A 16,035-nucleotide genomic window follows, 5' to 3' on the forward strand; every position below is an offset into this window, starting at 1 on the left:
TAGCAAATGCATTAGAAAGTTGTACACATTAGCACACAGAATTTGAAGCTAGGGCAGGAGTCCAAGGCTGGTCCATATTACCAAAAAGAAGGTAACATGTTGAGGGAGAATAATGAAAAGTTCTCCTAGTGCTCTGACATGCCTTGTGATATTTAATATTCACAACAGTCCTGTGAATTAAACCCATTTTGTACATGAAGAAGCAGACTTGAAGATGCTAAATTACTTGCTGTGATCATACCATGGTAATTGGCAGGGCTGGTACTCAAACACACTCATCCTCAGACTGCAGAACCTGAGCTACCGCACCAAACCACCTGTTGTAACCAGCTGTTTCAGACCTTCCACTTTCATTCTCGAGGGTCCAGTGGCTCAGCATCTGGGGCGAGGCTGGTCCCAAGGACAGGTATCAAAGCACACAGTGTTAGTAAAAAGCACACATGGAAAAGGGCCACGAATTAAGTCAGTCCAAACTTTCAAGCCTTGGCATTTGTGGTTCTTTCTGCCTGGAATGATGTCTTCCACTCTCTCTGCGTGACTGTCTCCTTCTTATCTTCCACGTTTCAGCATGCGTATCATCTCCTCAGAGTGGCCCATGCTAATCGTCGTTTCTAGAGTAGCCTTCCTGAGTTACTCAGTCACACACTCTGTTTATTTCCTCCTGGCACTTGTCAAATCTTATTTATTGAAAGCTCTAGTCTTATTCATTGCTGTGTCTCTATTGCCTGGAAGAGTACTTGGCGCGTAGTAGGCTCTTCATACAATCTCTTAAATGCATGTTTGAATAACAAATGGGGAGGAACCCCACAGTATTTCCAGTTTTGGCTTGGGAAACATGTCTTTTGGAGTAAGGCTGTATTTGCAGATGCAAGGCGTGAGCATCATGCTTGCACAGTGAGCTAACTGTTATGTCTCTTGCTCATTTATGGGGAATTTTGTTTTTCTGCCACATTGTCCTCTCATGAAAACGTATATTAGATATGACAAGTTAGCATTAACAGGCGGGCCCTCTGTGTAAACTGTTGGCGTTTGCTTGCCAGGAACATGACTATCTTTTAGCCATTATTGTTCTTCCTTTTTTTGTCTGTAGGTGGTTCATCATGACCCATGCCGTGGGGGTGCAGGACAATGGAACAGCTTGTTCAGATTTAAACATCTTGCAACTGGGAACTATTTAGCTGCAGAGGTAAGATTAATGGTATAGTGCTATTAAATCTCTGATTCTGAAATAGTGAAATAGGCAATTAGCTTCTCCAAAAGATTTTGTAAGAACAGTTATTATACACCCCAGCCTATCATGTTCTGGGTTGGCATATAAATTATTCTTAAAATGTAAATATTAATTGAAGCCTTAAAATAATCTTTGTCTTAAAAAGTAAAACAACAATAACAACAGAAGGCTGGTGGTTGGTTTACTGTAAGGCAGTGGAATGGGGTATCTGATTTGCATGTATATGTGATTAGTCCTAAAATTTTCTATTTAGCTTCACTCTTTCAGATTGTCTGCATTGGAGACATGATCAGTTCATTGTTGATGTGGTATAGCCTAGAGAGTTTCAGGTTTATCTTCAGTGGCCACTCTTTCACTGGTGGGGGGCTTTTATTGTTCAAACCATTGAAAAGGAAAGGATTTTCTTCCTGAGACTGTTCTGAACTGTCAACAAAAATGGTAAACACATAAAGGTATTTTCTTTCTCCACTAAAAGCTTGTTGACAATCAGTTAGACGTAAAGAATGGGTAGAAGTAACAGCATTAAGTTTTAGAAATGATTTAATTAAAGTTTGGTTATCTAATTTAAAAATAATTTTGAAAACACTTGTTTTTAGATGTATGAAAATATCCATTCATTCTACCCTCCTCAACTCCGTTTCTGTTTTTCAATTTAGAGTTTGCTCTGAGATTCTAAACTAGAATTTGGTCTTAGAATTTTTGGTACTACTTATCTAACTTTTGGTTTTGGATATGAGGGAGGGTAGGGAAGCGGGGATGGAGAACTGTTGAGAAAAAGCTGTGGGAAACAGGAAGTTTCTATAAACGTAATGACCCTTGTCTAAACTAACACCCAACCCCATCACCCTGCCCATCCTATTAATCTGTGATAATGTTCTTCATAGTACTTACCTCTATCTGACTTATTGTACATTTTATTTTATTGCCTTTCTCTGTCAGAATGTACACTGTCTGAAGGCAGGGATTTTTTTGTTTTGTTTTGTTTTTTACACCTCCACTGTGTCCTCAGCACCTAGGACAGTGCCTGGTAATTAGAAAGCATTTGATGAATACTTTTTGAATGAATGAAGGAATATAAAGGAGCTATTCAGGCTTCTATAAGCTTAGAGGATGGGAAGGAGATTTCAGGATTTTTGTCTGAGAGGTATTTGGAGCCATATTTGGGCAAATTAATCTCTCTAAGCTCCAATTTCCTCCCTGGAAAATAGGGATAATCACAATATTTATACAATGAGACTATTAAGAGAATTAAATGAAGTAAAGTGCTTGGCATAATGTGTGGCTCATGGAAAGCATCCTGTAAGTGATGCCGGCATGATTAATTTTATTATATGATAAATAGGGGTTGTTCTTACTTTTATAAATATCTGACATTATTTATGAGTCTGGTCAACTAAATGAAATACACCTTTGCAATTTATGGGCTGTTCTCACCATAAATGTTTTGAAGTAACTTTTTTGAAAAGTAACCTTTTGAACCAAAAATAAGCAGTAAGGTAGAAAGTCTCGTCTAAAATAAGAATTAGAAAAGCTTACTAGATGTCCTAGAAAAAAGAAATTACAGTTAAAATTCTCTTGATCTTATGTTAGTAGCTGTTTTCCTGAATTCACTTTTCTTTTCTTTTTTTTTTTTAGGAAGATTGGCCCTTCGCTAACCAATCTTCCTCTTTTTCTTTTTTCTCCCCAAAGCCCCAGTACATAGTTGCATATCCTAGTTGTAGGTCCTTCTAGTTCCTCTATGTGGGATGCTGCCTCAGCATGGCTTGATGAGTGGTGAGTAGGTCAGCACCAAGGATCCGAACCGGTGAACCCTAGGCCGCCCAAATGGAATGCGTGGACTTAACCACTACGCCACCTGGCCAGCCCCCTCACTTTTCAATCAATAGCTGTTTTAGCTACTGATGTTCTGTAGAAAACTGACATGATTTACACATTATTATTTTCCTTGTTAATTTCTGTAATTAAAACTTGTATCATTTGATACATTCAAATGATTAGATTATTAAGAATTAGTACACCTGAAATTTTTACGTTATAAACCAATGTTACTGCAATAAACAAAAAATTAAAAAAAAAAAGAATTAAACTGTTTATTAACTTTAATGAAGATCCAAGACCTCAATACATAGTGAATTCATTAAAAATTGAAAAACAGAAAGCAGTTCATTCCTTGAAAAGAATTTTAAAGACTGTCTTTGCATTCTATCTCTAAAGAACACTACTTTAAATGCCAGATTCTATTTTTTCCATTAAAGAGTCTGGTGTATTTGGAGAATCTTTTCTTTGACCTTTAATAATTTAGATAACATCTTTTTTATGCCAAAGTGAGAGAAGGAGAATTAAGCGTTAAATACGTATCTGAAAATTGAAAGTTAGGATTTGAAAATTGAAAATCAGGATACTGATTTTAGCTTGTATAATGGAATGGGTGCTTCTGTGTAGTATTCTAACATCAAAAGAGAAATCATAGCCTCAAAATACTGGCATCTAGAAGTTGGGGTTTTATATTTCATGTGTCAGTTAAGTTCAGACAAGATCCTGGTACAGTCACATCTCGGGATACTTGTCTTACTGATGTGAAAATGTCCAGAGGTGTGGTGAAATCACAGTGATTGTAGTCACTATCACTTGATGAGAAACTGATTTCCAATTCCAGTTCCCCAACAGTGGTAATTAGCCTCTCATAGCAGCTAAAAGACGATGTTTATCCTTTACCATTTGCTTTTTAAAAGTGCCCAGGTCTTTAATTCAAAGCATTATTCATGTCATTGAGGGAGGGTAGGGAGTTCCCAATATTTTGAGTTATAACTTCCTAGCATTATTTGTTTTATTATTATATACCCTTATTCATAGGGGAGAAAAGGCTCCATGGCCTTTATTTATTTTACTTTTTCACTTTTCTCTTTAATATCTAGATGCTACTTAAAAAGTAAGACACACACGTTGGGTTGTTGAAAACGCCGAGAGTTGAGAGGCATTATTTTTGGAATTTATAAAAAGAGCAAACATCATCTTTAAGATTTCATACCATCTTTCACTTATGTTTCCTAAGTGCCTGACAATGCACAGCACAGTGGAGAAGGAAGCAGAGCAGTCAGTTTTTGCCCTCAAAAAACTGACCTTCTAGTTCAGAAGACAGCATCAATACATGGCCACAGGATGGTCAGCGGCAAGGGCACGTGGGGCTGATGAAGTGTGCAGGTGGAGGTAGGTCAGTGTGAGATTAGCCAAAGAGGGCTCTTGCTCGGGAGAACATTCCCCTCGTTCCCAAAGAAAGTAATGGACACGGGTTGGCAGAGAAATAAGGGGACAGTCCTTGCAGAAGTTGCCAAGGAGGCAGACTGGGACATGGAATGTCCAAATCATATGTAGACCATGTAAATAGGGCAGCCAGCTCAAAGAAAGGGATTCTAAAAGGAATTACTGAGTGATGGATCTCTTTGATGAAGATTTTGAATGAAAGATTTGGATTTGATCTACTTAGTAATAGCAATGAAGTTTGAAGTTTATCCTGGTAGCTACCTTAGAGGCTGGGACTGGACAGCTACTTGCAAATATTTGGTAGAGACCAGTGATGTCATTGAAAAAATTTAATTTCCGCCCTCGAGGAGCTTCCAGTACAATGTGATAAATGTATTATAGCAATATGAATAGTGGTGTGCTTATGGGGAAGCACTAGAGTGCAACACACCTTTGGCAGAGGGTGTTAGGGAAGTCCAAGGATGGCAAGGAGGCCAGAGGAGGACCTGCTTGATTGGTAAGGCAGGTGGCGAAGAGAGTTAGAAAGGGTGTTCAGGCAGTGAGGGCAGCTTTTACACAGGCAAGGAGGTGTGTGGTATCACAAAAACTAGTTTCATACGGATAATACATATGTGTATCACACATAGGGTGTGTGTGAGTTTGGAAGTGGTGCCAGAGGCTGGGAGAGAAGTGGTGGGGCCAGAAATGTAGGACAGCTGAGTTTTTCAGTCATATATATTAAGCTAAGGAGAATGGGTTTTATCTTTAAAAAGCAGTGTTCTAAATAAATTTACGTTTAAAGAAGACCACTCCAGAGTTGCACTGTTCAATATGGTAGTCACTAGCCACAGGTTGGCTATTTAAATTAAAATAAGCATTACTAAAATTAAATAAAATTAACAAGTCAGTTTCTCACTCACGCTAGCCACATTTCAAGTCACTCAGTAGCTACGTGGTATTGGATGGCACAGATACAGAACGTTTCCATCACCACAAGGAAAGTTCTACTGGACAGCGCTGCTCTGGAGCCTTGATGAAGCCACTGGAAGGGATTAAATTTAGAGGCAGGGAGACCAGATAGGAGACAAAGCTATGACACCTTCCAGGAATTTTGAGGACTTTAACCAAGGGAGTGGCATTGATAATGGCAAGGAGGGGAAGAGTGGAAGACAGTTTTAGGACATAGAATCAATGGAGTGGTAATCCATGGAATGTTAGGAGTAATCCATTGGATGTAAGGAATAGGAGGATTTGGGCTTTGCAGAACTGATGATGCCATTCACCAATGTGGGCAAAATGGGAAGAGGTGCAAAGCAGATAAGGGAAGTAATCCATTCAATTTTGTATATGTTTAATTGGAGGTGCTTGTAAAATGTCCAGGGAAGATGTCTAATAGGCACGGGTTTCACAACTTCTAGAAGTTTGGGGATTGGCTGGGGCTGAAGACATAGATGTGGTCCTCATCAACATGGATGAGATAATCTGGGAGTGTGAAGAGAGTGATAAGATGTGTGAAGATGGAACCACAGCAACATCATCTTTTAAAGGTGGACAAAAGACGGGGAGCCTGAGAAGTCAGAGAAGGAACCGGAAAATCGAATGGGCTGAATCACAAATGCCAAGCAAGGGAGGATAGCGTTTCAAAAAGGAGGGAATACTACTGAAAAGGTTAGGAACAAAATGTATTTACAGCATTTGGCAAGAACACCGTCATTTGTGACTTGATTGAGAGCATTTTTAGTGGAAACCAGAATGCAGGGGGTGGATGAATGAGGAGGAAACTAGAGTGGAAGTAAGTGTAGACTGAGTTTTCATATCATGGCTGTGAAAGGGGAGAAACAGTAATAAAGGGAAAGTAAGAGTTCTACTAGACAGGTTTTTATAAAGTATATTAAAAAAAGTGAGATGGATGAGAACTGAGCTGTTTTTGCATTAAAGGGAAGTACCTAACAGAGGGGCACGTTTTGGCAGTGTATTTTTCCTTTCCCTCGGCTTTTCCACTCTCAACACACGTATTTGTGATTGGATATATTGCTTTAGTGTGCTTGAGGCATTTCTGGTAAATTGGATTATGCAATTCTTGAATTGCCTTTGAGTTTGTGGTGTTTGTATTGGCCAGTGTGGCAAAGAGAGCCTAGTGTAGTGGGAAAAAAAATCCATGTATACTGCTCACAATCTACCTGACTTTAAGCAAATATTGAACCTCTCTGAACCTCAGTTCCCTTGTGTGTAAAAAAGGTGATAATATATATTATTTGGGATTATAGTAGAATTAAAGAAGATAGGGAATTAAAGAAGATATCAGCAGTGTGCACATGAAAGACATTCAATAAGTGTTAAGTCCCTTGACTTTCACTGAGAGGAAGGGGTGAGAAAACGCAGTCATGATGATGATGATGATGATGATGCTGCTGCTGCTGATGATGCTGATGCTGATGATGGTGATGATGATGATTACCATTGTCAGTCAGATAACTTAAGGGAGGGAAAAGTTTAGGGACTTACCACTGTATACCTTGTGCCTAGAATAGTGTCTGATATTTAATTTACATCAAATGAATACTGGATGGTTGAATAGATGAATCATAGAGATTATGAGGTTATAAATCCAATCGTTTCACTTTACCGAAAAGGAAACTCAGGCTCAGAGAGGTGATTTATTTTGTCTAAAGTTGAGAAACAAGATAATGTCAGTATTCGGGCTGTGTGCTAGACTTGCCCGCTTCATCTCTATCAGTGGTTCTCAGCTGAGGGGAATCTTGCCCCCCAGGGGACATCTGGCAATGTCTGGAGACATTTTTATTGTCACAACTGGGGAGAGGCAGCTACTGGCCTTATCTTGCCCAAAATGCCAGCAGTACTGATGTTGGGAAACCCTGATCTACATTATACTGAAATTACACAATCATGTATTGACTGCCTCCTAGGTGGAAGCACTCTTTGATATTGTGAAGAAAAAAAGATGGTTAACATCTGGTCCTTGTCCTCTAAGAGTTTTCGATCTGGAGAATGATATTAACTCCATCACTGAGACATTGAGATCTCTTTTGTAATTGTTTCTATCATATGTACACATCTGAGATAACTGCTTTTGTGTGATGTTTAAATTATCAATGTCTGTATGTGACCATGATAAATCTCACGGTGAGTTTAAAGGGCTACAACCTTAAATCTAAGCACAATGAGAAAAAAACACCTAAAAATTTACTTACACTTTCTAAACATGATATTTTATTTTAACCAGCACTTTCTTACTGGAAAGCTGTTATTCAGAAAAATGTAATCAGCCTATTGTTTGTGAAGAAATGAAGGGGGCACTATCCAAGGGAAATTAGACTATTTTATACGCTGAAGATTCTGTAGTCTAATTATAGAGACAAAACACAAATTGTAATCTACTTAAGAATAGCACTATTTTTTTTAGTAAATTGTAGAAAACATCTAGGGATGAGAACAATGATACAAGATATAACACTGTTCAGATTTTATTCTGTGAGATACTATTTTGAGTGCTCTGAGACCCAAATTTCCAATGTGGAGAGGGGATTCCCCACACATCCAACAAGCAATTCTCTGACGCCAACTGGGTGTCCTACAATTCAACTCAATTCTGACACTGTCTACCCAGAGACAGCATCAGGTTCCAGAGGTTAAGGGTTCAGTTTTACAAGACTCCCCCCACACCCTCACACACTTCAGATGCCAGTTGCAAGCCCAGGTTGTCACCTGTGCTTCTGACCGAGTGGCTATAAGTTGGAGGTTCCCATGACCTCCTCCTTGGACTTAAGAAGGCAGTTACAAGTTCAGGTTGTTACCCATACTTCTGACCAACTGGCCATAAATAGAGGTTCCCATGACTCCCTCCTCCGGTTTGATTAATTTGCTAGAACAGCTCACAGAACTCAGAGGAACATTTTACTTACTAGACTGGTAAGTAAATAATATAATGATAATAATAAATAAATAATATAGTAAGACACTGGTTTATTATAAAGGATATAACTCAGGAACAGCCAGATGGAAGAGATGCACAGGGCAAGGTACAGGGAAAGGGCTCGGAGCTTCCATGCTCTGTCCCGGAGCACCACTCTCCGGAAATCTCCACGTGTTCACCAACCTGGAAGCTCTCCCAGTCCACTTGGCTTTTTATGGAGGCTTCATTCCATAGCTGTGATTGATTAAATCATTGGCCATTGGTGATCAGTTCAGCCTTCAGCTCCTGCCCCTCTCCCAGGAGGTCGAGGGGTGGGACTGAAGGTTCCAACCCTGCAATCACTGGGTTAGTTCCACTGGCAACCAGCCCCCAGCCCTAGGTGACCTAGGGGCATTCCAAAAGTCACTTTATTAACATAACAAAAGACACCTTGATCTCTCTCACCATTTAGGAAATTCCAAGTATTTTAGAAGCTCTATGCTAGAAACAGAGATGAAGACTAAATTTAGATTTCTTATTGTAATTCACAATATCACAGATACTAAAGTGAATCAAGGTTTAGAAATGGACCCTTATTCAACTTAGTGATTCCAACAGTATTGTTTTAGAGAATTCAAGATTTATTTTTGAGAAATATACAATTCTAGAAACCCATGGACAAAATGGGGAAAAACTATATAATTATGACTTAGGTAATAAAGACATTTATGACTTCATCAGATAATGCATTACAGTACTGCATGATTAGGCTCTCTCCCTGGACAAAATGTGGAAAAAGTATATAATTATGAATTAGGTAATAAAGACATTTGTGACTTCATCAGATAATGCATTGTGGTACTGTATTATTAGGCTCTCTCCCTAAAATATTAGTTTCTGAGGGCCATATGTGTAATTAGGTGACATGAGGGGAAGGCAAACAGTCATATGTTTGCCTTTAAAACATAGCACAGTTCTCACCGTTTTGCTGTAGATCATTTACTCGTCTCACCTTATTGGTGTAGGAGAGTTCACAACTCTATCTATGGAGAAGAAAGTAGTTTTATCATATTTTGAATATGATAATATGAGAGCCTCAGTAAATAGTTCTTCCACAGTCATGGGAAGAATTAATAAATCAAGTATCATAATTTCTGATCCGCTGCTTTCTACATTTTCTTTCTTTGGATATTATTAAAGCAATAACTTTTGATGATCCTTTCCAAAGCAAGATAGATCGACTAGTGCAAAATAATTTTATTTGTCAAAGATTTTTTATTGCCCCTTTAAAGACCCCTAGCTTATTTGTTTGTAGATAGGCCAGACTTCCACCAGATGGCAGTAAACACTTATTTCCTAACTATGCCATAGCCTTTGGATTTAATTAATTAGTTAAAAACTTGGTATTCAAGAACCTGTACATTAGTGTAGAATCTTATGAATATTTGGGCTGTAGTTTTAAATATCTCTATTTTTAGTTTTCTATCAAATGTATCAGCCACAGTCTATGAAAAGGGTAAGGTTTGTAGGTATGTGTATGTATATACATAAATACAGTTGAACATGCATACCAGACCCTATACACACATGTATAAATATTATATATCAAAATATAAATTGTGCCTGGCACAGGTAAGCATTCAGTAAAGGTTATTTTTCCATTCTTTTATTTTCTAGACTCATTATTCAGAATAATTGGCTCTGAAATGCTACTGCTTAGAAAGAGAAATATATATATATATGATCATTTAAAAACACATACATGATGATATTATGGTTTTACTGTCATATATAATAAAAATCGATCAAAACACATTTCTTTTTTTTTTTTTTTTTGTGAGGAAGAGCAGCCCTGAGCTAACATCCAATGCCAATCCTCCTCTTTTTTGCTGAGGAAGACTGGCCCTGGGCTAACATCCGTGCCCATCTTCCTCTACTTTATATGGGACGCCGCCACAGCATGGTTTAACAAGCAGTGCATCAGTGCGCGCCTGGGATCCGAACCGGTGAACCCGTAGCCGCCGCAGCAGAGCGCACACACTTAACTGCTTGCACCACCGGGCCAGTCCCAAAACACATTTCATTATCAAAAAGTAACATTTTCTTTTAAGAATATGAACATATATTGTGGATTTACAAGCTCTCAGTCTGCTTCTTGCTGTCGTGTTAGATGGAAAGTTGCCGTTGGCTTTCATTTGATTGTGGTACAGTCATGACTCTCACTGCCTAGGAGTTTATGATAAATTACTCTCTCTCTGCCACTTTTCTATCCTGACTTGTCACATTCTCCATGTGACTCCTTTCTAGTCCTCTTTGAGTATTTAAATGAGAACTCCATTCAAACTGTAGTGGTGGATATTTGCTCTTTATATTCTCTCTCTGTCACTCCCTTCCATGGCGGCAGTGGGCCATGAATTTGATCTAGGATATCCCACTGCCATTGAAACTCAGTCAATATATCTAAGATTGAATTGTTGCCCCACAAAATGGTGAATTTTCTTAGTTTAGAGTTAAAAACTTGAGAGTCATGTTAAATGTGTTTCTCTCTCAATTTACGTCTTCAGATTCTACTGAATTCAGATTCTACTGAATATGTAATATGAATATTACCGCATATGTAAAATCTTCTGCATCCGTGTTCTCCTTTCCATTTCAGCATTATTATCTTTGTTGGGGCTCTACTACCTCTTACTCGAGCCACCCCACTTGTTTACTTTGCCTCTTTCATCCTCTGTCTCCATTTCCTACTCACCATGGCCACGTGAGGATTTTTCATGTCCTGTTTCTGCAAATGTTTTCCCAAGGATATTTAAAATCTTTCTGAAGATGCAAACCTGTTAGCCTGTCATTTAAAGACCCCATTGGTACGGGCTGGCCTTCTTTCCTGGGATCACACCACTTCTCTTTATGGAGGCAGGAGGGAAGTCATGTGCTATCATAACTAAATGATACAGGTGTGGAACTGTCAGAGCTGTGCTTCTCAATAATCCTGCTACTCACCAGCCGTGAGACTTTGCACAGAGTACTTCACTTGATGTTCCCCAGGTGCCTCCTCTGTAAAGGGGTTAAGAATCCTTTCTAATAAGATAATAGTAAGGGGAAATGAATTAACCTTTAAAAGCATATAAAAAGTATATTCCATAAATGACATTTATGGTCTTCTCTGAACGAGTCTCATTTTCTCACCTATATGGCGTTTGCTCCCCCTGCGCTACCTGTCTTCTTACTCCCTCTTACCTCATCTGCCAGTTATAATTCTACCCATCCTTCAAGGCTCATCTCAAATACTACCTTCCCCATGAATAATTCTTGAATAAATTTGCCCACTACAGATCCCTCCTTCCTCTGACCTATATTATTTATAAATTATTCACTCCTGTCTTATGTCCCTTGTCACATTCTATTTTGTATTACAACTGACTGTATTTATGTCTTTTTTTCCCCTCCTAGATTGTAAAGTCTTGTGGTCAGGGACCATATTCTCTTTGTCTTTGCTAAAATACCATATGCCACAATGCTTTGCCCATTATAGATGCTCTATTAATATTTATTGAATAAATGATTGAATAGCATATTAGATCTCTCTCTCCAATGCCAGACTTATAATTTATTTTTTCACATAGGGAAATATTTCCTTTTAAGTCCTAAAAGATTCAGGAGTCTCCGCATGACCATGTCTTTTTTCCCCCCTTCTTTAGAAATAATATATTTTTTTCATTCATCCTTGGTCAAATTACTTTAATAATTACTGCTATTATTATATTTGGAGAAGGCAAGCAGCAATATAATTAAAATATATATTAAAGCATAATTTATTTGGACTTTAGTTAATATTGGTGTATTTATATAACCATAGATTTATTTGGGTGGCTTTTCCTTCTTTGCCTTTCCTTGTCCTCCTCCGTCTCGTTCTTCCTTCCCTCCTTCTCCTCCTCCTCATTATTATTATAGTCACTTTAATGAATTTACTGAAGCAATAACTCTGTATCAATTATTAAACAAAACCACATTGCAAGAGGCACAAGATGAGGCAAATCTAACTGATCAGCACCACCTTTAGTATTGTTGCCAAAGACATGAATATGTAAAATTTAATGACATATAATTAGTATGATTAGGCTTTTGTCATAGACTTTTCTCATTTTACAGATGAGGACCCCGAGTTCCATGGGGGTTAGGTGACCTTCCTAAGGCCCATGGTATTTCCTTACAAAGCAGAGGCTAGAATCCAGTTCCCCAGACATCCCTCAGGGATTGAACTGGGTGATCCTAAATGGGTGAGATATGTGAAGACTGAATTTCAGAAAGTAACATTGTCTTTGGGGCAGCCACCAATCTGTTCTCTGTATCTGTGAGCTTAGATTTTTTTAGATTCCACATATGAAATCATACAGTATTTGTCTTTCTTTGTCTGACTTATTTCACTTAGCATAATGCCCGCAAGGTCCATCCATGTTGTCACAAATGCCAGGATTTCCTACTTTTTTATAGCTGAATAATATTCCATCGTATATATTTTTGAGATCCATCCGTGTTATGTGTATCAGTAGCTCACCATGTTTATTGCTGAGTAGTACTCCATTGTTTGAATAGGCCATATTTTGTTTCTCCATTCTCCTGTTACATGATAAGTGTTTTTGTCTAATTTCTGTCTCTGTTTTATGTCCCTACCATTGTTCTCTTCCCACTCACCATCTTCCTCAAATGAATATGTCAGTCTGTTTGAGTTGATTTTTCTGGAATACAGTAACCTTTGCATACACAGTTTTTTCTTCAGCTGAGAAAAGCTTTATTTTCTATTATAACCTTTGCATACACAGTTTTTTCTTCAGCTGAGAAAAGCTTTATTTTCTATTATCTTTGATTATTGCTTGTGTTCCACTTATTTTCTCTTCCTTTTGAGTACACTGGTCATCCATTAGTTGATACACCCTTTTCTGGTCCTCCGTAACTGTTTCCTTTTTCCTAATTTTCATTTCTTTATACCTTTCCTCTGAGTTGAGGGATAGCTCTTTGGTTTTTTATCCTTTGCATCACCCATTTCCTATAGCATCAACTCTGCTTTTTATTGCTGCCAACAAGGACTTTAATTTTGTATTTATATTTTCATTTTTAGTGAAACCCTCCTTAACTTCTTTTTATAATTCATTATATTTTTATATTATTATCATTCATATTATTATTTTTATATTTTATTTGTAGCTGTAGTTCATCTTATTCTGTTTACATTAAGGTAATGTTTACTTGTACTTTCTTGAATATGCCAAGCCATTACTTGGACATTTATTTTGCATCATATCATAGAAAATATTCAGACAGACTCTGAGAAAGAATTTCTCCTTCTAACATAACTTTTATTTTTTTTTTGTGAGGAAGACTGGCTCTGAGCTAACATCCATTGCCAATCCTCCTCTTTTTGCTGAGGAAGATTTGCTCTGAGCTAACATCCATGCCCACCTTCCTCTACTTTGTATGTGGGATGCTGCCACAGCGTGGCTTGATGAGCAGTGTATAGGTCCACACCTGGGATCTGAACCTGCGAACGCCAGCTGACAAAGTGGAGCGTGTGAACTTAACTGCTACACCACCGGGCCGGCCCCAACATACTTTTTAATCAGTCCCATGTTGTTTTTTCCTTCCTTCCTTCCTTGTTATCCTCAGACAACTGAGCTCTGTGCGGAACCAGATAGGTTGAGTGGATGGTCCTTTTGTTCCATTTTTTTATTCTCATTCCTCTTTCTAAATCTTCCCCTGCAGGGCGGACTGAAGGGCACATTCCCAGTGTAGTTCCCAGTTCTAGCAGTTGCTGACTCTATGTACCTGGGCTCTATTGCAGTTGCTTCTTTCTCCTACCCCTTTGCTGTTTCTATATTATTATGCAGTGAAATTCCAGCACACAGCAGCCACAGTTCTTTCTCTTCTCTCCTCTTTCGTCATGCGGTGCTTCTCAGCCTCCTGCCGTCATCTGCTCCCTCTGCTTTCTGCCCATTTGTTTTCTGAGCTTTGTTCTATCTCTCTGGTCATGAGAAGAAAGAGATAGGTCATGGGACAGTGGATGGGAGGACTGGGGAAACAATTTGCTCAGTCTAACAGCAGCTTCTCAGCAATGGAGAAACACTTCTGAATAGGTTTTTGGTTGGTAAATGCTCTGGGTCTCAGTGGACAGATAGCGGGAACTGCAGCAAGCATCTTCCTAACTGTGTTCACATGGCCACTAGCTTGAGGTGAGGTTGAGGTGTGCCATGAGATGAAGACCGGGGAGTTATCTGCCTCTCTGCAGGCACTATCTGCTTAATAATTACTGTCAATTCACTGAAGATTTCAGATGTAAGTTTTTCTCAGCTTTAGTTTTCAATGAGGTTGAGAGTTTTTTGTTTCGTTTTGCTTTTGATCTTTTCCAGCACCTTCATTGATATTTAGTGATCAGTTGGGGGGGCATTCCTCAGAGCTACTAGCCAAATGTCATTTGGGAAAGACTCCCGACCTACATTTTAAATGGTGACTTTGACTACCTGGGGTTGAGTATTGTATACACCAACTGATTCACATTAAAATGATTCAAGTCAGTTGGACAACTCGTTATTTTGAAAAAACACCTTATAGGTCTGTTGTTTTACAAATTATGAACTAGTTATTTCAGTACAATGAGGACATCCTTTTGAGACTGCGTCATCAGGTGGGAGTCAGGAGTTATGGATTCTAACCAGCTGGAAATGCGTGGGCCAACACTTGGCATATCCAGAACTTATCCTTCTCATTGGAATGACCCGTGGACTCCACAGTCCAAGCCCAAAGCCATGTGTTCTTATTTGTTTGCTTCAATCATCCTCATGCATAAGCCGACATATCCAATATATATCTGATATACAGCTCCTCTTTGGCTGGATTTTCTTTTCTTGTGTGTATAGCATGCGGAGCATGATCTTGAATCGTTGTTAAAACTTTCCTTTGGTATATTTTTTAAAATTAGTGTCTGAGTTATTGGGCAGTGGCAGATTTTGTGGCAGGCAAAATGATGAACTCTCTCGAATGCTTCCTCAGAGGAGGTGAGATTGTCAGTTCTCACTTGTTCAAAGATGTCAACTGTTCTGATATAAATAAAGGCCATAAACTTGGCATTTTAGCTCATGTCTCCTGCAACTAGGGTTTGAAGGTAATGTTTTAGATTGTAATATTTACGAATGGTTTCTTTCTTAACTTCCTTTTATATTAAACTTAGTTAAGAGTACAATCGTGAACTGAACTAAAGATCATTGGTCTTGTTAATGTGCTTTTAATAGCAATTCAAAACAAGTTTTGCTTTGTTTTTTAGCTTAATCCTGATTATCGAGATGCCCAAAATGAAGGAAAAAATGTGGTGAGTAGAATCATTTTTTTCCTAGCAAATCTCAAACATATTGTTTATATTCTATGTGAACAAATTGAACAGTTAGTAGGAAACTTGAAGACTAAGGACTCTGAGAGAGATTCTCTAAGTAGAGGCTCTGGATCAAAGATAAAAGGTTAAAGCTGATAGGGCTTAGATCATACGAAGGTGTCCAGTAATGGATATTTCGGGAGATTTCTAACAGCGTGGAGGCCATTTACAATAGAGTGCAGAAGGCAACGGGCATCTGGCATATGTGATGGGTCTAGGTTTAGTGTTCAGAAG

The 16,035-nt window shown here is 38.5% G+C and overlaps 1 protein-coding gene across 1 annotated transcript in view; it reads left to right on the top strand.

The window, feature by feature from the left end:
- Window positions 1–16,035, top strand: part of ITPR2 (inositol 1,4,5-trisphosphate receptor type 2) — a 463,296-nt gene that overhangs the window by 96,091 nt on the left and 351,170 nt on the right. Inside the window, exons 9-10 of the mRNA XM_004435465.3 lie at window positions 1,091–1,186; window positions 15,697–15,741. Of these exons, the coding sequence (XP_004435522.1) occupies window positions 1,091–1,186; window positions 15,697–15,741 (141 nt within the window). The remainder of the gene's footprint in view (window positions 1–1,090; window positions 1,187–15,696; window positions 15,742–16,035) is intronic.

Source organism: Ceratotherium simum, chromosome 17 (genome assembly GCF_057802395.1).
Source record: "Ceratotherium simum simum isolate JZ-2026a chromosome 17, ASM5780239v1, whole genome shotgun sequence".
NCBI classification, from domain to species: domain Eukaryota; kingdom Metazoa; phylum Chordata; class Mammalia; order Perissodactyla; family Rhinocerotidae; genus Ceratotherium; species Ceratotherium simum.